Source organism: Taeniopygia guttata, chromosome 2, assembly GCF_048771995.1.
Source record: "Taeniopygia guttata chromosome 2, bTaeGut7.mat, whole genome shotgun sequence".
In the NCBI taxonomy this organism is placed as follows: domain Eukaryota; kingdom Metazoa; phylum Chordata; class Aves; order Passeriformes; family Estrildidae; genus Taeniopygia; species Taeniopygia guttata.
In genome coordinates this window covers 92,101,978-92,128,427 of record NC_133026.1, presented here as the reverse complement: position 1 = coordinate 92,128,427, position 26,450 = coordinate 92,101,978, and the positions used below count along the sequence as shown (strand labels likewise).

The 26,450-nt window shown below is 42.3% G+C and overlaps 1 protein-coding gene across 1 annotated transcript; it reads left to right on the top strand.

Moving 5' to 3' along the window:
• On the top strand, window positions 1-24,855 carry SCGN (secretagogin, EF-hand calcium binding protein). Its single transcript, XM_030265865.4, has 11 exons — window positions 1-188; window positions 704-774; window positions 10,056-10,148; window positions 10,686-10,775; window positions 11,664-11,720; window positions 12,616-12,693; window positions 20,479-20,534; window positions 22,002-22,047; window positions 22,160-22,219; window positions 23,099-23,167; window positions 24,494-24,855. The coding sequence occupies exons 1-11, from the start codon at window positions 116-118 to the stop codon at window positions 24,620-24,622; spliced, it is 822 nt and encodes a 273-aa protein (XP_030121725.1). The 5' UTR covers window positions 1-115; the 3' UTR covers window positions 24,623-24,855.
• The last annotated feature ends 1,595 nt before the right edge of the window (window positions 24,856-26,450 follow it).

The window sequence follows — 26,450 nt, the reverse complement described above, 5'->3', positions numbered from 1 at the left end:
CCCGGGGCGGGGCCGCCGCCCTGAAAGCCGGGCCCGGCGGCGGGGCCGGGGCAGAGGCGCCGCCGCCGAGGGAGGGCGAGGCGGGGGCCGGGCCGGCAGCAGCAGCAGCAGCACCATGGAGAGCGGCGCCGACGGGCGCCTGGACGCCGCCGCCTTCCTCGGGGCCTGGCGGCGCTTCGACGCCGACGGCAAGTGGGGCCGGGCGTGGGGGGAGCCGGCTGAGGGTGCGTGGGTGCCTGCAGGGCTCTGTCCGTGCAGGGGGAGCGGTGTGGGTGTCTGCGGTGCTGCGCGTGGGGCCGACGTGTCCAAACTCACATCTGCCAGGTCCTGCAGGTGCTTTCGAGCCCACCTCTTCCTCCTCACCATAGCTGTAATTCCTCCTTCCACCCCAAAAGTTTTGCCTTTTCATCACTTCCCTGCTTCATCTGCTGCTCTCTTTTTGGGTCCTAGTTTGGGACTTTGTTGTTTCTGAAAAGTTTTCTGTAAGAAAAGCTCTGAAGGGAGCGCGGCAATTGTGCCCAGTCCTCGCACAGAGTGAACAGATGAAATCTGAAGAGGACATGGGGCTCCCCTGAGTGGGCAGGCAGGGCCACCGGCTGGGATCCTGACCCTGAAGCCTTGAGCTACCTGCATGCAGCCCATGACACGGTTCCTGGAACTCGGGACTTACCCCTGACCCTTAATATATTTGCGCTTTGTTTAGACAATGGTTACATAGAAGGGAAGGAGCTTGACGACTTTTTTCATCATCTCCTGGAGAAACTGGGACCAGAAGTAAGTACTGTGCTGTGTTGTTGCCCATCAGGTCCGAGCAAAAATGTTATGCTGAGAGTTGGTTTGTGTTTGTTGTTCCCTGATTGCCGACTTCCTTAGCAGTCCCGAGGCAAAGAGCTTTTCTCTTGGCAACAGGGTGGCATTTGAGCACGTACAACAAGTGCAGTCAGCTGAGCAGTTTGATCAGTTGTCTCCAGCCCAACAGCTGCTGATCAGGGGGAGATCGCAGTTGGCACCAGCTGAAGGGGCTGGTTGGCAGAGTGGAGAGAAAGTCATCTAGTGTTGTGGAGTAGAAACAAGCATGGGCACAGCCTGGCTAGCTGAGCGAGAGGGCAATGTTCATGGTTTATTTGTTCAAGCCTGTGCTGGTTAGTTTTGTTAATATGATAGGTTTCTTTCCCAGGTCAATTTTTAACAAATATACTGTCATTAATTTTAAATGGTGCTTAGGAATAAGGCTTATGTCTATATTGCCACAAATGGCAAAAAGCCAAATGAACGTCAATTCTGTTGCTTCTAAGATCCAGACCTCACTCTACAGTGTTTCTAGGGTTCTCCCCTGGTTTCCTTTCCTGGTTTTGGCAGCATTTCCCCTCTCTCATTATCTGCATCTACAGAAGTTGCACTACAATTTGCAGGGGGTTCTTTCCTTGGCTCCAGGTCATACCTTGCCTATGAGTGTCACCATCAGTGAAGGAGAAATCCTGCCACTCAAGCCAGCACTCAGAAGTTTACAAAGGATATAGTAATATTTTCACTACACAGAGTCTGCCCAGATAGGGAAAGGAGGAAACATCTTCCAAATGGAAGGAGAGGGTATGCCAAAAACCAGAGATGAAACAATTCCTTTAAACAAAAATTAATTAACAAAGACGGAAAAGATAGCTGATAAAAGGCAAAAATTCATGAGTATTAAGTGTAAAATCAGAATTGTACTTACAAGCAATTTAGCACTCTTGGCTCTTTAGGGCTGCAATTAAAGGAAATAGAAGCTGTGAGTAATTTTTTTTAGTGTATTTTTATTTAATTTGCAAGTAAATTTGGATTGAAATATTGGCAGTTTCTGTAGAAATGTCTTTCAGAGCATGAATGGTTAGATTAAGAGATAGACATGTAAAAAGGCTTCGAATAAAAAAAGATTCAGCAGTAAGAATATCTGGGGACACAGAAAAGCCAATTTAAAGAGAAATCAGAAAGTTTGTGATTGTTTACCCAGGAACAAAAGATTAAATTGGGAGCTGCTAGTCTTGGGGTATTGAAACAGCAACAAAAAGCATGCTCAAACAAACTCAGTGACAGCAAATGTGAGATGTTGAAGGAGATGCTTAAAATGAAGTTGCAGAGCTCAGTGCTGTAGTGGGGTTCTCTGGAGCAAGCTGATGGTGATAAAATCCAGGGATAATCAGTGATCTCATGCTAAAAGCAACTTCCTAAGGATCTGGGTCAAGAGAAACTCCAAGCTCCACTCTAGCCCATAGCTGCCCTTGTGCATCCCTCACATGAGGTCCTGGGACAGCATCACACCAGTTGAGTAACAAACCTGGTGTGTTACAGCAGTTTTTGTGGTCTTGCTGATACCAGTGTGAACTCCATTACATTGTGTCATTTATCAGCACGCAGAACTTGCAAAATGAGGGCGTTCTAGCAATGAACTTCCTGCTTTAAGAAATCAGTCATAGGTTTTTACTTCTTAGAAGTCCCTGCTTGGATGATTCTAGCTTAACTCAGCACCCTGATCCAGTTTGCATCTCCTTTGCTTCTGCTATCGAAGTTTTGCCATTAAAAGAGATAGTTTAACACAAATTGAATGGAGAAAGAACCAACTCCCTCTCCTCCTATTAAATAGAATAAATAGGCTAATTCTGACGGACCATGCTCACTAACTTTCAGAGTGCTCAGACATGCTCTCAAGTGCTTTTCGTTTTTTCCCCTGTAGTCTTCTTGCCTATTTTTGGCAGTATTTCCACTCTGGTAATATTAATGATAAAATTACATGGCAGGCTGCAAGCAGAGCAGGCTGTCTTCATGGCAGAAAAATCCAAGGGGAGCTTTGTCCTGGGAGGCTTAGAGCAGTCCTCTGCCCACTCCTCTCGGTATGGGGGTCACTTGAGCACCAAGTTAGACAAAGGTCTTAACTACCTTTGTACAATGAATTTGTCTAATAACACTGAGCCATTTTTCTCTTTTTCGCATGATTTATATTGTACAGGTTTGTGATTATGGCAGGAGGGGTAAAGGGTCCCTTCTGCATTGTTTTACCATCCTACAGAAAGTGTCCTCTGTGATAAAAGCAGTGAACTGGGACTGAGCATCTCTCTGCTGTACCACTCATCTTGACCTTTACTCTTTTGGGTTCTTAATGTCATAGTTTCCTTGCACAGTAAAAGGGAGAGACAGCAATACACTGGCACAACTTACAGATGTGTCACAAGGATTAATTAGTGACTATGTCTGAAGAGCTACATCAGTGATAAATAATGTTATCAGCACTAGAAGTTGTCTCTGCTTGAACAAGAGAATGGCTTCATAATTATATTTTTTCAGCCTGCATTCTCTAAGCTGTTATTTTTCTTAATGACCACTGTGGTCCTTCAGCTCTGTTTTTCTTCCCAGTTACTCTGCAGCAGCCCAGCTGACACTAAATGCCTGGGGATGGGAGCAGCTGGGAAAACAATGCAAAAATGAGCCTGTTGGGAAGCTGAGAGACACAGCTCTTCCTGACAACTCTGAGAGAGGAAAGAAACTTGAAATATCATCCAGTGATGGAGGCCAGTTAATTGTCTTATTGAACCATCAACAATTGTGGGGGAAAGGGAAAACTTAGCAGCAAAGGTAGTAGACCTGTAGTAAACCAACCAAATCCCAGATGCTGTTCCCTGTCCCTTCTCCTCCAGAAATGGGTGATTGCTGGAGGCATTTGGACAATGCACTCAACAACACAGTTTAACTTTTGTCCAGCTCCAAAGTGGTCAGACAATTGGAATAGATGTTTTGTAGGTCCCTTCCAGCTGGAATATTCCTATTCTATTCTATTCTATTCTATTCTATTCTATTCTATTCTATTCTATTCTATTCTATTCTATTCTATTCTATTCTATTCTATTCCTAAGAAAATCCCTTCAGTTTCCAGGTGTGTGTAATTCATCCTCATGCTAGCATTACATCTTCTAGCTGCTGGCATTATCCACTTGATTCTCTTATCACTGTTGTGACTTCTCTCTAATCATTTGAGCCTCCAGCTTCCAAGCTGCTGCTGCATGGCTGCCATGAGCTGCCTGAGCTCTCTTCTGCTCTTTCATAAACCTCTTTCTCCTACATTATGGCACCTCTATCCATGCATTGTCTAAAAGTTTTTATACTGAGGTGAAACCCTAGTGGAAAGGACAGTTTCTTTCAGTGTCAAATAAATAATTTTATTAGAACAGGAACTATAGCGCCTGCATTTCTGTCTTACATTCCTGTACATATTTCTTTCTGCACCAAGATCTTTCTGTACCAAGGATCTTCCTTGCTTGCTCTTTTCTATGGTTTTAATAAAGCTCTCTATATATTCTCATAATAATTAGATAAGAGTTTTCTAGAGGAATGGCTATAAATTTTTGGGTTGGATTACTGAAAGTTTCCATAAAACTAATGATATCTGGGTGGATATGGAGAGAAATGCACATTGCCATTGGGCTTTCTCAGAAATGTATTTCACTTTGCCTAAATTATACTCAGATAGAAAACTTCCAAATAAAGGATGGTTGCCTTCACCTAACTGTAAGTGTGAAGAAGACCACAACAATTGTTGAAGTATAGATTTGATCAGACAAGACAGGTATTAGCCTTGTTTAAATCCCTCTTGCCTGAAAACCACATGGATATTTATGACTGGAAGGGACTGAAGTTAATCGTCTAGAGATCACTCTGAGCATCCATTAAGGATTTGTTTTGGCTTTTTACTTCTAGGATTTTTACTAGTAGGATCGTCCTCCAGCTGCTCTTGCACTTCATCCTTGCCTTGCACACTGCACAGTCTGTCTAAATAATGTGTATAAGTTAGCATGGCCTGGAATGCAACAGCTAGTTAAACAAAGTTTAATGGCCAAAGTATCAGCCAGCCTCAAAGCCATGCAAGGCAGACTTCCCATGTACTTTACCACCCCAAGAGACCTAAGGTCAATGGTGACCAGCAGCTGAGCAGCAAGAAGATCCCCAGCAGAAAGCAATCAGCTTGCATCCACTTTCAGAATATTTCAGAATTCTAACCCCCAGGCAATCCTGCCTCTTTAAATATTAGGATGGAGTTCTTTCCTATCAGGAAAGAATTTCATTCCTATCCTATCAGGAGAGGCCCTGGAACAGGTTGCCCAAAGAAGCTGTGGATGCCCCATTCCTGGAAGTGTTCAGGTTGGATGGAGCTTTGAACAGCCTGGTCTAGGGGAAGACGCTGTAACTGGGTGATCTTTGAGGTTCCTTTCAACCCAAACCATTCTATCATTCTGATAATTGCCAAATAGATTATTGCAATAGATTATTGCCAAATCTTTCTTTAGGTGTGGCTTTCATCAGCCTTGATTACCCTGGACAGTTCCTAATCCTGTTCCTCCACATTAAGGTATGGAAGTGCCTTGAGGTATTTCTTAATGCAAACTCAGCATAACCATGGTAAAAACAACACAATATGTTTTTATCACTCAAATACATGTCAAACGAATTTCAGCCTATCAGAGAGGACAGAACAGAGAACCTGTCCAAAACCTAACCACAAAACCACGATGGCACAGGGAAGACTGGAGTAGCCTGTGTTGGATACTGGTGTCTACCAGGGATAAAAAAGCTTTCCCACATTTGTGCTGATGAGAGTTAAAAAAGAAACCAAAAACACAATGCAGGATGACAGGGTAAGTGCTCATCTGTTGTCGCATGCAGGATACAGTAAATCCTGACCAAAAATCCTGACCAAAAATCCTAACCAAAATACAGGGCCAAATTCTCAAGTGACAGAGCTGAAGTGAGAAAGACTGGCCCAAAGGAGAAATTGGCCCTGGAGAGGTAGGGTGAAAGCCCACAGTTATGCAGGCAATTCAACCTACAATTGCGTGGGGATAACAAAGTCATTAATGAGATTAGTTTTTACGGTGAAGAAATGTTTGGCCCAAAAATGAAAGGTTCTTCTTCTAAAGTCAAAGTGTACACTTGTACACTTTGGTGTCGCTCATCTGGTCCTTGCTGGCCTCATATCTGTACTGTATAGCTTTTGGCATGATAGTTGTTGATTTTCTTCTCCAACTCTCCTCCTTGGCAGACACAATTTATTTTCATAGATCTTGTAGGAACTCTATATCTATGGGACCCTTGGCCTTTTAATCATATTTGGCTGAAACACTAAGAAGACATGTGTTCAAGCCAGCATTTTCAGAAAATTCTCTAGGTTTTTTCCAAGAAACAGGGTATCACAGTCACTTAAATGAAGTTTCATCTTTTTTTATACCCTAACCAATATAGCAGCTTGCTTCTAAAATCATGTCAAGAAGGAAAAATAAATCAGTTTATTACAGGATTTTCTTGACCAGCAAGAATTAAATGAGACATCCCATTTCATCAAGTAGGAAAGGCTCTGAAGTGCTCCATACATTCACTTTTTGCCCTCCAAACCAAGTGACTCACAGTTGTGTTTTCATCAAGGCAAAATTCTGCCAAGTACATGAATCCCTTAAGGAACAAAAATTTAATTAGTCAGCATGAGGCAAAGAGTGCAACAATATAAAAGGAATGAATTAACAAAGAAGACAGATTACAAACAGGCTTCTAACAATCATAACCAGCCATGACAAAAAAATAAAATGCTGCAGAAATTTTAAAAATATGTGATCATGCCCTTTCTGTGATTACAAACACTATTAAAAACCAGATTATCTTTGTGATGCTACAAATACTTCTAAAGGGTTTTCACAAAAGGGAAGACAGAGACTGGACATGGAAAGGAGAAAGCAGAAAGCAGAAAATTCATTTGTTATGGCAACTTGAAGCACAGAAGCTTTTCTCTGTAAAACTCTGTGGAAGAACATCTGTCGGAAGAAATTTACTTGTTAACCCTGAAAAATATGTGAACAAAGTCATGGCAATATTTTAAACTGTGTTCTGTTATGAGAATAAAAATTATCTGGCCTTCTCATGGTAAGTAGTAAAGATTTCTTTCCTGGCTGCAGTGAGAGCAGCCCTTGGAAACCACACATCATCCACAAACTCAGGGAGGTGCATGTACCAGGGAAAATGGAATTACAATAAAGGCTTCTCTGTACAGAGAGACTGGAAAGGATGCAATCGCATTCACTTAAACCCTCACAAAAGGCAAAGCTTTGCAAACGTTTGAAACTGGTTGAGGATCTGTTGCTTGAGGCAGGCAACATAATTAAGACTGCATTTTCTGATAAAGATGTGCTCAGCTACAGACTTTTACTTGCTGCAAAGCTGCTTCCTCCTGTTCCATCTTATGAGATGAGACAAGAGGCACATTTTTGTATGCTGCTATTTGTTACATCATGATTCAACACAGCAGGCAGCCCCACACAGCCACTCACTCACTCACTTACTCCTCAGTGAAATGGGAGAGGGAATCAGAAAAGTGAGAAAACTCATGAGTTGAGATAAAGATGTTTTAATTGATAAAGCAAAACCCAAGGGCACAAGCCAGGGCAAAATAAAGATTTCATTCACCAATTCCCACGGGCAGGCAGCTGTACAGCCATGGTCAGGAAAGCAAATTTCCATCATGCTGACTTCAGAAGACAAACACCACACTCCAAACATCTTTTTTTTTCTCCTTCTTCCCCCAGCTTTATATGTTGAGCACCATACCATATGGTATGGTATATCTTTTGGGTCAGCTGTCTTGGCTGTGTGCCCTTGCAACTTTTTGTGCAGCCCCAGCCTCCTTGCTGGTGGGGTGAGGTGAGTCTTCAGATCATGCCCTTGCTTGGACAAGGGGAACAGATCAGGTACATTATGGGGGTTTTCCAGCCTTTTAAATGTTTTTGGAATAGAAAGGAAAATAGAGCAAGCTACTTGTTTGCACCACCAGTAGGTCAATCTTGAAAACCTGATCTCCGAGCCTTAGTTTCTTTTTGGAATATCTTATTTGATCTGTCGGGGTTTTTTCAGTCTTCTGGGATTTTTTTTTTTTTTTTTTTTTTTTTTTTTGGTAAAGAGAAAGGTTCCCTTTGAAAATTAATGGTCATAACAAAAGGTGTATTGTTCTTAGTGTAAAATTTTTTAATATTGGAATAATTTTATCTTGAGCATCCATCTTGGGAAAGCCAGTTTGTGCTTTATTATTTTATTCTTTGTGAGTAAAGGCTGAGCTTTTGGTAGAACTATTACCAGTTGTGTTTCATAAATAGAATATTTATGAAGATAAAAAGATTGTCCAGATTGAAAAATCCACTGTAGTGTAACCCCTTGGACTAAAAGCTTTTGGAGCTGTGTAAATATTGTAAATATTCCAGGCATTTACTTGATGTATCCCATAGTATAAATCAGAATATAAAAAGAAGGAGGCTGTCCTATTTTTATGCAGGTAAGAGTGTCCCTGCCACAGACAGCTCAGTGAAGTGGTGGTTAATAGCTGACACCAAGTTGAGCAATAAGCATTTTAACAAGTGTTTAGTTTGAAATGCACAGTACACGTTTCAAATATTGGCTGTGATTATCATTTTGGAAATAACTCATCCTACTGGGCTGAGGGAGGATAATTTAAGAGTATTTTGCAAGCTTATTGAAGTTGGCAACTGATAGGCTTGCCTAACTTCTGGGAGGTGTCTCAAAGGGTCAAGGTGCTGTCAGAAGGCAATTAAAATAGCATGGGGGTGAGCTACAATGCCAAGGGGAAGGAAAACGAAAGTGTGTGTTCAGTGATGTGCTGTGCCCCCAACACCCAAGCCCACAGGACTTTCTGGACACCACCATGGGAAAGGAGGATCCTGCAACCATGCCTTGGGACCCCTTCAGTCACTCCTCCTGGGGCCTGCCACCTTGGGTGCATCCCAGTGGGATCACTGTTTGGTGATTTATCCCTAAACTGGGAGCTGCCACCCTTGTTGTTACACAGCAAGAGTTGCAATGTGTGAAGGTATGCACTGGGTAAATTTGAGAAAGTCACTCATGGTCTTGTGTCACAGTGATAAAAAAAGGGAGAGTACAACATAATGGAGCTTCAATAGCAGCTGGAAAGAATGAGAAACTGGGTTAGAAGACCCAGGAAGGAATAGCTGTAGTCCCACATCCACCTGGTTATCGAGATGATAAAAACTTTGCAGGACATTATTCAGGGATTGGGAAGAAACTAATTTAGTGTCTTGTAGAAATTTCAACAAAGGTATGCCACAATCCAGTGGGTTATCCTTTTCCCTTTCTTCCCTCCCTTCCCAGAGAGGGCCAACTCCCACATAATTGGGAGAGAAGCCAGGACTTGCTCAGTGTGGGTGCTGAGGGTAACATGGGACTTAATTGCTTGGGAAGGATTAACTAGGTGAGCTTCCCAGCCCAGCCCCTAAGATCATATGACCAGATGCCTTTTCGCATCGTGAGGAAATTGTATTTTGTGTAGTCCAGTCAGAGTGGGTACCCTCATGGTTTCTGCTAAAGAAACCATGCCTAATGAACCTAAGTGTTGTGTTTCACCTGTCACAGCGATCCCTGTCAAGACATATAACCTGAGAAGTCTGGAGAACTCCTCACTATGTATAAATCGATTATGGGGTTGAGCAGATACAAGGAGAATGTCAATTGCTTGAAATTCTGTGCTATTAACCCAGAAACACTGACAGGGCTTGGTGCCAGGTCTTGAAACAGCTGACAGGCAATAATAAGCAACAATCTAGCTCCACTGACACCTTTCAAGGCTGATGATCTAATGAACTGCAGAGATGCCATTCAAGGATAAGGATATCTTCCTGAAAAGCACAAGCTGAAAACAGCCAGGCTGGAAACTGCTGTAACACGCACTTGAGCAAAACCAAACCCAGTGATATAATGAGAACAGTTGGGTAAAGAAGCAGGTGTCACTGAAATATTTTTTGGGTTCCCAAACACTGATCTTCCAACTGAAAGCTTAGTATCTGCAAGGATATGCATAGGACTTATTTCCAAAAATTCATCCACAACAGTGGGTCTGTGGGCTTTTAAAAGCATTACCCCCAACACTGGGTGATTATCTGTGAGTGAGGAGAGATTTCTTCCAGGAGGGTCTTCTAGTGCTGCCAGCAATTTTCATGCACTTGTTGTTTTCCCCATGGCAGAGCACCATCACAGAAGAAGAAGTTCAGAGAATGAAGGAGCAATTCATGTCTGTCTACGATGTCACCACAGACGGACGCTTACAAATCCAGGAGGTATCTCTGCCCAACCCCAGCCCAGGATTTCTCTTATAGAAGGATGGAGAATTAGAACAGACTTTTTGTAGGGTCTGTAGGACTAGGACAAGAGGTCATGGTTTTAAACTGAAAGGGGGTAGATTAAGGAAGACTTTTTTTAAATGAGGGTGGTAAAGTACTGGAAGAGGTTGCCCAGGGAGCTGGTTGATGCCCCATCCCTGGAAACAATCTGACCAACCTGATCTAGTTGAAGATGTGCCTGCCCATTGCAGGGAAGTTGGATTGGATGACCCTTCTAACCCGAACCATTTTGTGATTAAGACCTGTAGCAGACTTGGGAGATCTGGAAGAGAGAGCCTGGGTGCAGAGGAGGTGGCTCATGGAGTATTACATTGGCCAGATCCTCTGGTCTGGAGTTTATTTCCAAGGGAGAAACATGCCAAATCTATATTTCACATACTGGGTCAATACCTACCCATGTTTTTTCCTTTCTTTACTTCCATGGTGTGGGTTTGGTTTTTGTTGTGGGGATTTTTTTTAATATTTTTTATCCAGCTTGCAAATATGATCTTGCCGGATGATGAGAACTTCCTACTGCTTTTCCGACGGGAAACTCCCTTGGACAACAGCGTGGAATTCATGAGGGTCTGTATCTCCACACTGCCTCCTCCCCCTTACACAGCATCTGCTTCTTCAACATCAACCCTTCTGTCCTCTGTAAAACACAGCTTGGGAAATAGATGGGTATTGTGAAAGAAAAACACATTCTGACCTGTTCAGGTAGAGACGGTTTTACATTATTTACACCAGAAAAACAGAGGTGTGGTATCTAGGACTGGACCAAGGGTACCCAGAGAGAGAAGTCATTACATTTCATAAACACTGTCAGCCACCTATCAGTCATGCCATTATAGACAAAATGTCCCCACTCATCAATTCACCCCTACAGCTCTTCACCTGCAGTACAGTATAGACCAAGAAGCAGAGCACCATTTAAGCACCATTTTATCCTGAAACATTAGACTGTTAGGGCATGGAGAGGAAACCTCCATATATTGGATCAACAAGCCCATAGAACTTTGCCCAATCTTCCTCTGATCTCTGCCCCTGAGTATCCCAATGGGGAATTTCAGTTTTTCCAAGACCTCATGTGGTTACTTGTATTTCACATACAAGCTGGGGCTTTCTGCAGATCAGTGGCCCATTGTATATGGCCTTGACTCAGAGCAATAAAAGAAACTGCATGTACAAATAAGGTAAGAAATGCAAACAGTTTCTTAGTATTGTCTTCCTTTTATAGACAATGTGTCTGCATTAAACATGTGATAGCAGCATGTAGCATGTACAGCATCCAAGTGTGAGTAAGAGCTATTGTGTGAAAAGTTTATTTTATTTAATCTAAAATTAATTAAATGTGGGCTAATGCAACAACTGGCTCATTATGGAAGTTCTGCTTTGAATCTTTACAATCTATCACCGAGCAGATGAGTAACTGCAATATTTATGTGCTCACATCAATCTATCCCCATTCAGATCTGGCGCAGTTACGATGCTGACAGCAGTGGATTTATTTCAGCTGGTGAACTCAAAGTAAGTTATTCTAACAAATCTCTTTGGGCTTGACCTACAGCTCACTGAGGTCAATGGGAGCCCTTCCATAGGCTTTATCAATTTGCTGTCTTTTTGTGTGAGTGACAAATGGCATTTCTGGGTTGTTCATAGTGAGTGTAAGGACTTGTGCCTTCTGGCGTGGTCTCAGGGGCCCTGCCAGAGGGAGGATGGTTTGTTGTTACCCTCAATGTCCTGCTTCCCCCTAGCCTTGTCCCATGACCTCAGTTGTCTTGGTGACCTGAGACATCCAGTGAGCCCCACAAGCACTGCCTCGCCTTGGCTTTGCACATGTGCTTCTCCCAGCTAAACAAAGCCATTGTATTTTATTAAGGGAATTTCTTCTCAATCTCTTCCTGGACCTGCAGGTTTTCTGAACATTGATTTCCCATTAAAGCTCAGGCTATTGAGGCAAGAGCCTGTTCAGAAACCATAACTCAAACACTTTGAGCCAGCAATCATAGAAGTCCATCCCTGGGCTGCACATCATGTGCTGAAGTCTCAGTGTATGGCTTCAGCCTGTGTCCCAGCAAAGATGTTAGAGGAGGCTTGAGTGTTTTACTGAATGCAAATATTTTGATTTGAAATCAATTAGCAAGTATCGCAGGATTTATGCTGTCTTTTGCTTATTTTGTGAGTCTGTTTGGACTCATTCCAGTATACCTATTCCATGGAAAATTTAGTTATTTTCTAATTTATTAAAAAAACCCTCATGTTTCAGCTAAAAAAATTTGAACTTTGTCAAGCTGAAGACACTAGTACTAACCAAGAATGTGAAACTAGATTTGTGTAACCCTTCTGAATTTGAATTGAATTTCCTACTCTTATTTCTTGAATTTCCTCTACAGAGTAAAATTTCTCTCTTTTCTTACTACAGGATTTCCTGCGAGATCTCTTTTTACAGCATAACAAGATGGTTGCTGAAGTAAAACTGGAAGAATATACTGATACTATGGTAAGAAAATATAGAATTAATATTGTTTAGATCTGAGTACAGCCTAAAATCTCCTTTAGGGTCAACATCTGCAGGCAGTAAAAGATCTCTCAACAGGTTTGTCAGAGATCCCTGTGGGGAGGTAGCACATACTGCTGCTAACAATTCTTTGCACTGGACATCGGCTGTGAGTACATTTCAAATAGTTTTGCTGAGAGTTAAACTACTTCCTATGAGAAAAGAGCTCAAGAGCTTTACACCAAAGCAGGTTGAGCTCTAAACCCCTTTAAATACAGGTGAGGTGCATCCTTCTTCAGGATATGTTCAGCCTCAGGCAGATCTCCCGCTCATTCACTTCCTCCTTTCCTCTCTTCCTCCTAGCAAATCCTTTTACTCCCAAGTCATGCAGGTATCTGGCTTTTCTGCTCTGCAAAGCCCAGCAAGCCTTGCTGGCTCCCTGCTGCTTCTCTGAAAAACTGAGAGGTTGAAGTTTCAATTCTCCACCTGGCTTATCACAATATAGCTTTTATACTGCAATCAACAACATAGTATTTGGTGTGGGTTTAGCATCAGTCGCATGGATTTTAGAGCAACTTATTATATCTAAACATCTAAAAACAAGAAGGGAAAAAAATGTTATTTCTGGATGTCTCAAGCGTATAATTTGAATTCCACTAGCAGACATCTATCACTGCAATTTTCTAAATAGTTTTCAGATGGAACTGCCTTGTTTCTTGGCACAAAATCTGTGTCTGTACCTAAAAACCAGCTTGGTAGGCAAGCAAACAAGGAGCTGCCCACATATTTTGCAATACCATGTTATGTATGTGTGATTTGTGTGTGCCCAGAAATGTGACCCTTTAGAGCAATGTGAGAAACTGCACTGTTACAGAAGAGTGTATATTTTGTTTCTCTTATTTATAAGACAGTGAAGAGTGAGGAATGCCAGCTGCAGAAATAATTTTCCAACTGATGGAGTTTGAAAACAAAAAAGCCCAGAAGTTACAGCTAGGACAAAAATATTTCTGGTAGCATTTGCTGGTAGCAAATATCTTTCATTCTGCTCCATTAAGGTTTCCATCCCTGGTGCTTAATTTCTGATCAGCTGCTGGGGAATAGGTGATCTGAAGCTTGTAGGCTGTGGGTGGTTCATTTCCTCCAACTCATTTCCTTTCCCTTTAATTTCCCAAGAAAGATCTGTGATTCTGCTATCCCAACGCAGCCAGGTATCAATGCAGCCCAGGGCTGAGAGCCAGGAGGTCTGCTTTCTATTTCCATGGTTTCTTGTAGAAGGGCTTCATATCTTCAGAGAGGCAGTTTAATGTCTATGTTGGAAGATAAGATTTAATATGGGAAAAGGGAATGCTTTGTATATCTAGGGAAATCTATGATCTGAAATGCAAATCTGGCTCCTGAGGACAAAGGTTTGCCAAGCTGCAATGCCAAAAGAATCAGGGATGTTAATGGTTATTAGAAAATGAAAATATGGCAGATGATTATTTTTTACCTTGCAATTCTTTTCTCTAAGCTGAAGATCAAGGATATTTATAAAAATCCCTGATCCCAAAAGCTAAGGCAGGGTGTGAAATTACCACTGACATAATCCTATACTATGATATCCTGAAATAAAATAGAGAATGTGAATATATATATTCCATATATAACAGCAAATTATCCACATGGGCAGTATCCTATTGCATCAGATACACTCCACAAATGATTGCATAGGAAGTTATCTGAAGTAAGAAGGCAAAATTCAAAGGAGGGAAGAAAGATTCAGCCTTGCATTTGCAGGGCTGGATTAAAGAGGGAAAAGTGACTCAAAGGTTTGATGTCAAGGGCCAGGGTAATGGGAACCCTTCACTTCCTCTCTCTCCTTTCCCACATGGAGTGAGGAGCTGCTGGAGTGCAGAGTCCCACTGCCACTGAACTCTGCCACCATCACCACTGTTTGGGATAAATGGGTCAGTGGCCCATTCATTTTTTCCCCGACTTTATTATATCTTTGACAACCAGCAGCACTGATTCCTTTCCTGCAGATTGAACATACTTATATTTCTCTCTCCTACTGCTTTGCTCCCACCCTTTTATCTTTTTAGAGCACAAAGTCCTTGTGAGCAGGACCCTATTTCTGCTCCACACACCTACAGGGTCTTGCAGGGTGGCCCATCTATCCAGCTCAGGGCTTTCAAGAGCCAATGTAATTATTATTCAGTTGGAATAAGCTGTGTCCCAAGGAGCTGTAAACCCATCTGTCTCCACAGGATTATACAGATCTCTGGCCTTTTCTGTTCATGCACAGCTGGCTGCACATATCTTAAGCAGCTACTGATATCCTGAGTGGACCCTAGGGCCTTCTGGAGATGGAGATAAAGGGGAAAAGGCAAAAACTATAATTTAAAAGACACTACCCTAGGCTTGAGGAAAAAAATAAAGGCAGCATTTTATGGTTCTAGCTGGGTATTTGCAGTTTGTGAGCAGTGTGAGCAGATATCATATCAACCAACCAGAGCATGTTAAACTCTTGCCCCTTGTGCTGCTATGAATGATCTCATACAGCATTAAAAAATGCTGAGAAGAGGGCGAGAGTATTTCTTTTGGAAAAGATTGGTCATCTCTGGAAAGGAACATCACTTTATCAGGTTGCTTAGCAGCCGCTTCTTAAGAGGCTATTCTGTTTCCTTGTGACCTTGACATCCTTCCTTCAGAGAACACTGGTATAGATCAGGGATTTGATGAACAAGTGATGAACTCCTATAAAGACAATAGGTAGTGAACACATTGGCATTGCATAAACTCTGTGAGTCTGCTAAATCAAATCCTAAAGAGCACTAAAGCCACTGGGGAAAATCACAAAAGAACATTTGAGTTCTCAAGACTTCATAGGGGAATTGAGGTGACAATGCTGTGGTGAGGAAGCCCCTTTGTCGGCACTGTTGTTTTTTCTTCCATGCCTACATAAATTCATATTTGTATTAATAGTCATTATGTGTGTGTTAATAATTATTTACATGCACCCATTCACAGTTCTTAGTCTTTGAAAACAATATGTAGGTTTGTTGCCTTCCCACAAGCAGTGACCAAGAGCTGTTGGCAGGAAGCAAGTGCTTGGAGGTTGGTGTGAAGCCTGATATTGCTCTGAACTTCCTGAGAAGAGGGCCCAGGGGCCCTACAGTGTGTGCTTTGGGAGACAGAGTGAGTATATGTGAAAATGGATGGAGGGTTTAAATAGCATGGTGAGAATTTTCTGCCTTCCTGAATTAACAAAAGCTGGAGAGATGAAGACTGGCCCCCTTGATACTTCATGATGAGGATACTGTGGATGATGACAGTAGAACAACCTTTTCAACCCCCCCCACCTCCCCTCAGCCCCCAAGATCAAGCTGTCAGATTTCTGGGTCCTGTTGAAGTTTCAGCTCAGAAATATCCATCTCACATATACATTTGGCAACATATTTTAATGAGTGACACAGTCCATTACCTGTGTGTGTGCATAGCTGTGCACTTATGCAGAATATTGTAAATGCCAGGATATGAACTAGATTTGAGATATGGTTTCTGATAGTCCACAGCTTCCCAGATAGCAGCATGTCACTTCTAGTTTGTAACCCCCATGTCTACAAGCTGCATGCAGGGCAAGCTCATTTCTTAGTCAAACTTCAACAATTTAAGTTGTTTATTCTGTTGAAACAGTTACACATGCAACATTGACATTCACTTTTTTCATTGCCTTATGTTGATAATGTCAGATGGAGCATAAAAAATTCCTTTAATCTGAGCATTATTGTATTTTAGTAAGATTCAAAGGACAGTTCTTGTCCAGCCTGCATGCCATCTTTGCACACCACAGGTTAATATTCTAGAGAGGCAATAATGTAAGTGCAGTGACTAATAACAAGTATTGGTCATGAACTACAGCATTTGAAAGCTTGTAGATGGTGATGACTGAGGATGAAACCTGAACCCCAGAGAAGGCAGAATAGATATTTTTTCCCAGCTATAATTACACCAGGGTTTTGCTGAGCTTATTTGCATAGATTCTCCTGGGCACTGAGCTATGTGCCCTGAGTGCACGAGCCTGCAGCTGAGGGCTCCTCATCTTCTCAGTGCAAAGTGAAAGAGGTTGCCTTCTCCCTGACAATGATCTGCGTCCACCATTATGCACTGTGGACTACCTTTACTGTACACTGGGGGGATTTCTGGTGCTTTTGTGGCTGCTGCCTGTCACCTCTGCAAGGATAATGCAGAGTTTCAGTGTGGTCAGTTCCATGTGAAAGTCTGTCTGTGTTCAGTGCTGATGCCAATGTACTCTGTGAGTAACTAAAAGCCAAAGCACAGAAAATTCAGGCGATTTAGACCTCTAACATCTCACTAGTCAAGGTAGCTTGTCTTTGTTAACAAAATCTCATACGACCACCCAACAAGAGGTGTAATAATGAAATGACAAATATTTATTGTATTGAAAAAAACCTAAACAGAATTTATTATGTTTGTGAACACACCGAGCAAACTTCCCAAAGCTCTAGAAGTACCTTAGGAGTAGAATGTAGCCTAAAAGATTGTTCCTAAAGTGCATTCTTTGCTCATCCCTTCTCCTCCTGGTAGTGGTCCATGCCAGCCTCTCACCCAGGTGACCGAGAGGACCCACACAGCTGATGAACACAAATCCACCTCCTGTGTCCCTTCTCAGTATAATGCTGGGGGTGCTGTCACACCCAGTTTTGCACCACACTTGTTGTGGCATAAGCCAAGGGAAGCAGAAAGTCCCATTTAAGCTCAAACCTAATTTCTGAAGATCAAAACCAACAGAACTCAGGAGCCTGCAGGCTTCTGAACACCCCAACAGATAATGCCTTGATCTCTTAGGAATCAAAACACTCTTAGAAATCAAAATGCTACTTGTCTATGTGACGTAGGTGGTCTGGCTGGGCAGGACACTGAGCTTTTGTCCTGAGGGTAACTTGCTGGCCACTGGGCCCTCCTGTCACTCTGAAATGCATTTGTGACCCCATCCTTCCCTAAAGAAAGAGGTCTTAGGCAGTCCTGCATCTTGGGCTGATGTCTGTCTTTATACAGTGTCAATAACCTCTGTACTTCCTGCCCTACTTTTGTTTCAGCTGTTGGGCATAGGTGCCCATGATATGTACATTAAAATATATTTGTGAGTGTAGGAGGTCAAGTAAAACTGACTCTCTCAGTGTCCCACTTAATTGCACACAAAGAAAGAGAGCCAGAGAAGGTATGAAAGCAGGTTTTATTGAATCTGCTGATCACAGAACTATTTATTTTGGTTGTTTACTTCTTTCCTTATCTCTGTCATGGAAAATAATTCAGATTTATATTACTCTTCAAAGAATGTGTGTGTTTATCATATTGTGGTTTTTCAGTGGCCTTTAGAACACTGGACTGAGAAAGCAGAGATATTTCCTTTGCTGAATTAAAAGCTGATGGCCATTTTGATTTTGCAGTTTTAAAAAATGGAGATGTAACAACTTTGATTTGCAAACCAAGCTCTTAAATATTCTCTGTCTGTCTCAGAGTGCCCCAGAGTAGATTCAAACAAACAGGGTGTGCCCTTGGTGCACTGCCATTAAAATGTCAGTGAATTAATTTGTGCAAACACTTTAAAACATGGGGGTAGCTTGACAGTAACGGAAATGTATCATTTTATAAAGCATACTGCTAGATGCAACAGAGCTTTTAGTAAAATTGGGTGTTATTTAAACATGCCAGACCTTGTCCTTAACCACATTGAAATGTTTCATATCATCTTGGCAGTGTAAATATACCTTTCAAGAGAGTAAACTGAAAATCCATAAAATTTACCATATCAAGATGGTGTGTGAAGGCAAAAGTTTAAATTAGAAACAACCTCATAACCATTTCAATTATCTGCTTCTCCCATTATGTATGCTTTGTCATATGGGGTGGGTACCCTCTGTCATTCTATCATTCTTTGTGTACTCATGCACACAATTAGCAGATCAGATCAAACACTCACATGCTTGAAAGTTGAAAGTTTGATTAAAAAACATTTCCCCAGGCTGTTCCCTGAGCAATGCAGCACACGACTGCCATGTAGTGGGTACGCATGAGCTCCACTTGTCCGAATAACAGGATTTGGTCTATCTTATTAGCTGTGGTACCTGAACTAATTCAGTGAACACCAGCCCTTCTACCCTACATGTTTTCCATCTTTCATGTGTTAGTCACTGGGCAAGAATTAGCTTGGCGTAGCTCTTCCAGCCACACTTTGTTTCTTTCTGTTGACTATGGATGATCAAAATATTGCATGTGTTTGAAAATTGTATTCAGGGTAATTGTGGCCGGAAAAAGGCCAAACAGAGAAAACACAAAGGTTCTCTCTTACAGAGCTGAGTGAAGGAGGTCAGGGAGGGGACTTGCTTAGTTGTAAGTAGATGTGGTCAGTCACTGAAATTTAAATATCAAGCTGAAAGACACAGTGCAAGAGAAGAATGTTTTCTTTCATTATGTAATCCACCAAGGAGTTTATTAACTCTCTATTAAATGTGCTTTACTGGGATCTGCACTGCTGCAGGAATATTGTAAAGGATTCAGAAATTGGTAGGATTGAAAACCATATGCTCACAAAATTGATAATGAAACAGAAAGCCTTTCACATCTGAACCACCAGCTTTCATCTAGTCTGTTTCATTAAGAGTGCACAAAACTCTCCCTGGTTATTTGCAACTTCTGAAACCATGAAAATATGCTGTTCCCATGTGTTCAGGCTATGTCATAGGGGATAATCCTGTCCATATGAGTTTTGTCAGATGGGACTGGTCGAGGCCTTCTCCAGCAGCTGTGCAATGCACAAAAGACCTGTAGTGAACCAATTACTCTGCGCAACCACTAAACAAGCAAATGTGATCTATCAAGGTGAGATTAATGCATATTGCTTAGCTGAGTATATGACAAAGAAAGGTCAAATATATATCATAGTATATTCATCTTCCCCCCACACACAATGTGGAATATATATTTTTTATAGAACTTTGAGCCATGAGTTTTTCAGGTTTGCAGCTCATTAAGCATCACCCCCCACACCCCTTTCTTTGTAACAGACTATTTATTGTGTCTTGAAGTGGAATGCAGAATCAAACACAGCAAATAAATAAATAAATAAATATTTTTTTATTGTGATGGCTCATCAAAATGATGCTATTCAGCAAAAGAAAAGAATAAGTTTTGAAATCACATTTAGCCTCTTGATACTGTCAGCCTGAACCTTCTTCTGAGTCTTAGTGCATTCTAGCAGCTGGCCTTGAAATGGGCCTTGCTTGAGTCAAGCAAGCCCTACAGATTTAGCGGTGTAAAATCCTGACCTGAGTGCTGATTAGAAGGTGGCATTTGCACCTCAGTTGCACAGAAGCCAGCAACAGTCAAAGGTAAGGATGGAGTCCAGGTGGAAGCATTTAGAAATTTCTCCCTTTTTCTGGCTTTTTTTTTTTTTTTTTCCCAGACCCAGAGCAATATCAGTATTTAGTTTCTGAAGGTCTTTCCTGTAGACCTGCTTTATCCTGATGTAAGGTGGGAAGGGAGTGGCACTGGTATTTGATTGCTTTGGGCTGTTGCTGTAAGAAAGCTGGTGGGTTTTGCTATTCCCTTGTGCCACCCTTGCACTTGGTACTAGCACAGGATGCCATGCTGCCCAGGATTTGGGCAAACACCCTGAGCAAGTAGAGGGAAGGGCACAGGGCAGAGCAAAATGTATATTGCCTTTTCTTTTGTATGTGTGTTTTCCCTATGGCCCATCTGTTTTATCTCTGTCTTCTTGATTTCTAGATGAAAATCTTTGACAAAAACAAAGATGGACGACTGGACCTGAATGACCTGGCAAGGTAGGATTTAATAATGTTGGTGGTGTGTTTCAGCTCACAATGGTAGAGCCATGCAAGGTGATGTTCTCCCTCTAGGGATGCGCAGTTGAATTCTACCTCCTTTTGAATTAGATCTGCACTGATCCCACCTCTCTAACACATGGTCCCCATTGCAATAATCTGAGAATCTAGAGCCAGGAATAGGAGCAATGCCAGGATCTGTCTGTACAACATCAATGTGCTCTGGCATAATCAGAGGTGCTTCCCAGGATGTGGCAAAGCAATCAGTGGCTCTGTTTCTCCAGAAGAAGGATGACAGTCCTTTCAACAGGGTCGCAGACATGCATTTATTTATCATCATTCCGTGCAGCAGGGATTGCAAAGAATTTTTACTGCATTTTGAATAATGAAAGTGCCACCACAAAAGAGTTTGGCAGTGGCAGTAGGAAAGAATTTAGAGAGCCAAGGAGAGATGCTTGTAGATGAAGCTGGGATCTCAATCATGGGCCTCTGTCTCTTTTCTGTCCTTGATGCCTCAGAAGCTTTTAGATGATTTTCACTGCCGAGAGATAGAGAGTATGCTTCTCTCTGTAAAACTATGTGCATTGGTTAGATAGGACTTTAAATTTTCAGATACAGTCTTAAAAGGCTAGTTTAGAGGATGAGGGGACAAAGGTGCTTGTTTACCACTGTTACTCTGTGCTTTAGATCCCAGCAAATGCCAGCACAAATAATTGCAGTGTATACAGCAGTTTCCTTTGACTATGAAATGTATGAGGAGAATCTGGGGCAGGATGGAGAATATCTAAAGGGGGTTGCTGTTACAATTTTCTCTTAAATACTATTCCCTTTTGGGAACCAGGCCATCTGAGGCTCTCCTCCAGTCTGAAAACATTTCTCAGACTCCAAATCCCTCCATGTGCAGACACAGCTCAGGAATGCCCTGTGCCGTGGGCTCTAAAAAAACCCTCAAGGTTAGCAGAACAGTTGGAGAGAGAAAAGGGTTTATTAGTGCTTGACAGGCTTTAGGAGATGAAAAGAGAGGAATTCTGCCAGTCTTGGTGTACAGGCCAGTATTATTTTCTCCTTTACATTTTACAACCACCAAGTCCTCCCTTCAAGAGAGAGCCATAAATCACTATCTTTAATGCAGCACAGCAATCCAGTTTACAAGGAATGATTGTCTGTTAGCTCTTACTACAGAAACTGACACCCTCTGTTGTGCAGGACCACCAGAAATGCTCTGGGAGATGCAATGGTGCTAATAGGCATGTCTGTGGTGAACCAAAGGGCACCCTCTGTGCCCCATCAGACAGGGAGGAAGGTGTGTGTTCCCACAACAGCCCACTGTAAATAACCCCACAAGCAATTTTCTCTTTTATAGGTCTTTAATCTAACATCCCTTTACTTTGCAAGCAAGGGGAGCTCAGAATATTTTGTGTGCAGATGATAAAGCGAACAGATCATAATTAAAATCTCTCCATTCAGGATTCTGGCACTCCAGGAAAATTTTCTTCTACAATTCAAGATGGATGTAAGTAGCACTAATGTTTGATACATTGATTCTGTCTCCAGCTAAGATGACCTGGGCTCAAACTTGAAATTTTTATTTTAATTTTTCATTTGTTTGTCCTCTCTGTATGCAGGCTTGCAGCACAGAAGAAAGGAGGAGAGATTTTGAGAAGATCTTTGCACACTACGATGTTGTGAGTCCCATGAGTCAGTTCATTCCCTTGTGATTTGTAAATGTGTATAAGGTTCAGTGTGTGCTGCTGAGACTTCTTCCTCCTGCTGGGTGCTGCTGGAGTCACTGAGGAGCAGCAGCTGTGCCCAAGCCCGTGGCCCATGAGCCCAGATGCCAGACTGGGAGGGGTAAAACAGGGAGAGAGAGGAGCAATGCTCAGAGATCTTGTGTCAAGGACCAATTTTGACTTTCTCCATTGCCATAGCCAGTGCTGCTGCCTTAGCAGTTTTCCTGCAGGACATGCAAGAGAAGAAGAGGAGGTGGTGGCTTTTGCACTCACAGTCTCTGGCAGTTCAGGACATGCATCACCACCACATTGAAAAATAAACCCCCTTCCCATACCAAATCCATGGTTTTTTAGGGAGTCTGGCTCAGGACAGACATAAGCATTTAACTGCCTGTTAGACATCAGTAATTCAGTGCTGCTTCTGGCAGTCACACAACTCCCTCAGGATGGTGGGAGACATTGCTCCCATTTGGTGGGAAGAGATGGTTTGGAAAAAGCAATGGGATCTTAGATATTAGGAAGAAATCCTTTACTGTGAGGGTCTTGAAGAGCTGAAATAGGTTTGCCCAGAGAAGCTGTGGATTTCCTAGCCCTGGAAGTGTTCAAGGCCAGGTTGGATGGGGCTTTGAGCAACCTGGGCTAGTGGAAGATGTGCTTGGTCATGGTGGAATGCTTGGAATTGGGTGATCTTTAATGTCCCTTCCAACCCAAACCATTTCATGATTGTATGACCTTTATGCTAGAAAGCTTGGTGACCAGGTATTGGTACTCACCACTAAACACTGTAGTAGTTTTGACTCACTAGGGAATTTTGATGTTTATTCCTTCTTTCAGAGTAAAACAGGAGCACTTGAAGGCCCAGAAGTGGATGGGTTTGTCAAAGACATGATGGAACTGGTCAAGGTATCTTCATGACTCTGTTTGTTTATACTCTTAAAGATCAGTGCTTTTGGAGAGGCTATGTACACAGAGACAGTAGTAAGAACATAGAGACAAATTTTAGTTTGATCATCAGCAGAAGGCAATGTCACCATCTCAGCAGGTATACTGTAAAGCATTTCAGTGTGTCACAGAAATTCTGCCTCACAAATTAATACAGCTTCCCTCAGCAACTCTATTTTTAAAAGGTCCATTCTAGTTCATACTTTGAATTAGGCAGATGTTACAGCATGATATGGATGGGTCATCACAATTTCTTTCTTCTGTTTTCCTTGTGGATGTGGTTCTCAACAGAATAACCTCATGGTTCATTAGTTCATCTCAGGGTTACAATTGAAAATTACCTGAGTCTGTCTGCAATCAAGAGTATCATACCTGGTGTGTGTCTTCAGCTCCTGATGGACAGAAGAGTCTGTCTTCATTGGATTATCTTGAGTTTCCAAATGCAGTCCAAGATAGAGCTTTTGACCCAAACAGAATGTGATCTTTAGCTTCCTCTGAGCCTGAACTCTTGCATTTCCACACAGTGTGAGATAACTGTGCTGCCACATCCATTCAGGAGAGAGCAGAGAATGGCAGCTGTGTGCTGATGGCTGCATCTGTGTGTTCTGGCCATGCAGTATGCAGGGAAGGCTGTGGGGGTGGGCAGGAGGCTGGATTTGTGCTGTGTGTGAGTGTGTGTAAAGGAGAAAAATTTGTACTTTGCCTAAGGGCTTTCGTCAGCATTGCCCTTGGACACCACAAACTGTGCATGTGAATCTGATCCCCTCCTGAGAATGAGGGAAGCAGAGCGAGCAGTACAGCATTAGGAGCATACAGAAACTGTGTAGCCTGTAAAATGTGTCTTCAACATTAACTTGATCCACAAAAGGTATTTTTACATTGCTGACTAGTCTGTAAAATAGCAGTATGCTGACAGAAGAGTCACATTAGTCCTTGCATGGCAGGTTTGAGAGAGGAAACCAGGTGAAAGCACGGGTCTGGTACAGCAGGGATCTGCATTACACAACTTTCTGAAGTTTTCTTTTATATGGATCAGATACTGTTGGCCTTGACTGAGTCCTAGTGTGTTTCCACACAGTCACTCACAGTCCCATGCACTTTCTACTTTTTCAGGGCACCCTTTCCCCATCTTCTGTTTGCTTCCCCATGGCATATGAGACGATGTGAGACCTTTTGGTCACTCTTTGTTGGGTGGATTTCCCAGTTGCTACATGGTGGGCTGCTTTATGAGCTGGGGAAATCCAGAGCCACTTTCTCTCTCAGCATTCTTTTTCTCTTTGCCTGCAGCCCAGCATTAGTGGGGTGGACCTGGACAAGTTCCGTCAGATCCTGCTCAACCACTGCGATGTGAACAAGGATGGAAAAATTCAGAAATCTGAACTAGCTTTGTGTCTCGGGCTGAAAATTAACCCATAGCTGGGAAAGTGCTTGTGCTTGTGTTTCCCTTGAAAGATTTGCCTGCTGCTCCTCATAGAAGTGTGCTATGTGCTGCTGTGGGAGTGGTGGGGAGCTGAGGCACCATGCTGCCAGGCTGGAGAGTGGGATTTGCACGGTGGCCTCCTTGCTCCACCAGCTCCTTTGTGATGTTTGCTTGCTGCTGCCTCTTGTGGGTCCCCTTAGCAATGTTTGTCCACCAGCAGATGAGCTGCTCAGAAGAGAGGTTGCTGTTATTCTGCTTCATGAAATGCTGCCCTGCCCATTCTCTTAGGATAGGAACAAGCATCTCCTCAAAAACATCCCCTTGGTGCTGTCAGAGTGCAGCTACTTAGATGTTTCTGGTGGTCATTTTACATGTGTGAAGTCATTACTTTGGTGAACATTGTGCCTTGTGCGTTTAAAATATTGGATGGATGACAGTGTATTTGTGCAGAAATAAAATGGCAATTACAGAAATTCAGTAACATAGAAGTTTATGTGTTATGTACAGAAAGCCATCTGCCACAGGCTGGCAGATTGTACATTGTAGCCTTTTATGTAACAGGCATCAAATGGCAAGAGGTTTTGCGACGCCTATCAGTTGTGGGGTTTGAATCTGCAATGAAAAGTGGTAGATCCTTCCTATGGGGAAACCACACACACCATATGTTGTTTGTGTCACCCTCACACATGTCATCCTCAGGATGAAGCCACAGAGTAACATCACTTCTGGAGGACACATCTCTTCTGACCCAAACTGAAATAACCTACAAGGGTTCAATAAACTAGAAAACAAGAAGGACAGAAGCCTGATGAGAGCAAAGCTCCTACACATGCTTGGTTTTATTTTTCAAATCTGTTAGAGTTGATAGATACTTGTAACCCTTATAGAGTTTAAAGCTTCCTATCACTCCTGGACCAGGAGTGTAGTCCCAGAGCCCAATGGCAGTAACACCATTTATGCCATATATTTCCCTATTCCAAGGGCTTTGACTGAATATTCAGAAAGTGTCATGCCTACACTATCATGCCCAAATTATTCTTTCTTCATTTCCCAAGAGAAAATTGTGGAGGACAGGTTGTTGGCAAAAATTCCACAAACCCACACTTGACCCTACTAGGGCCTTTCTGGTCATGTTTTTTGCACCAGGAAGCACAATGAAACATTCCCATCATACTCAGTTTTGTAAAAATTAATCAGAAATTGCCTTCAGTCAACATGAATAGACATGTAAACATGGATTACATAAAGCTCTTAAGAACATACTCAACTTTTGCTCATTTTCTATTTTTATTGATGATAATCTCACAGACCAAACAATGCTTAAGTGCTTGTTTAACCCTAGCACCGAGCTACAGCTTTGAGTTCTGAAACTGCTTTTTATCACCCTGGCAGCAACACAAATCACAACCACAATAACAGAGCTTTACAATGGTTCAAAAAAACCATAAACAAGGAATCAGGCCTTGGCATTAACTCCTCAAACCAGCAGGGTTGCAGTTTTACTCATGGATGCTCCCACCCCTCTAAGGGAAGAGCTGTGGACAGGAGTGCAGGACCACCAGCAGAGAAATCCCCCACACTGCTGTTTATCAGACATGCTTCATCACTGTCTTTGAGCAACTTGTAACAAATCTAGCAGAGTAAAACAGGTATTGTTTTATTGTACCTCAAATAGGATGTAGGATGTGACTGATCAGCATAAAGAGTTATGCCTTTAAGTATATTCTTCTGTTTTCTCTCTCTTCCTTCAGTCTATATCATTCTAGTTGTTATTCTTCTTTTCTTAAATACAGTTTTTATCGCTTTGGACATGGTAGATATTTA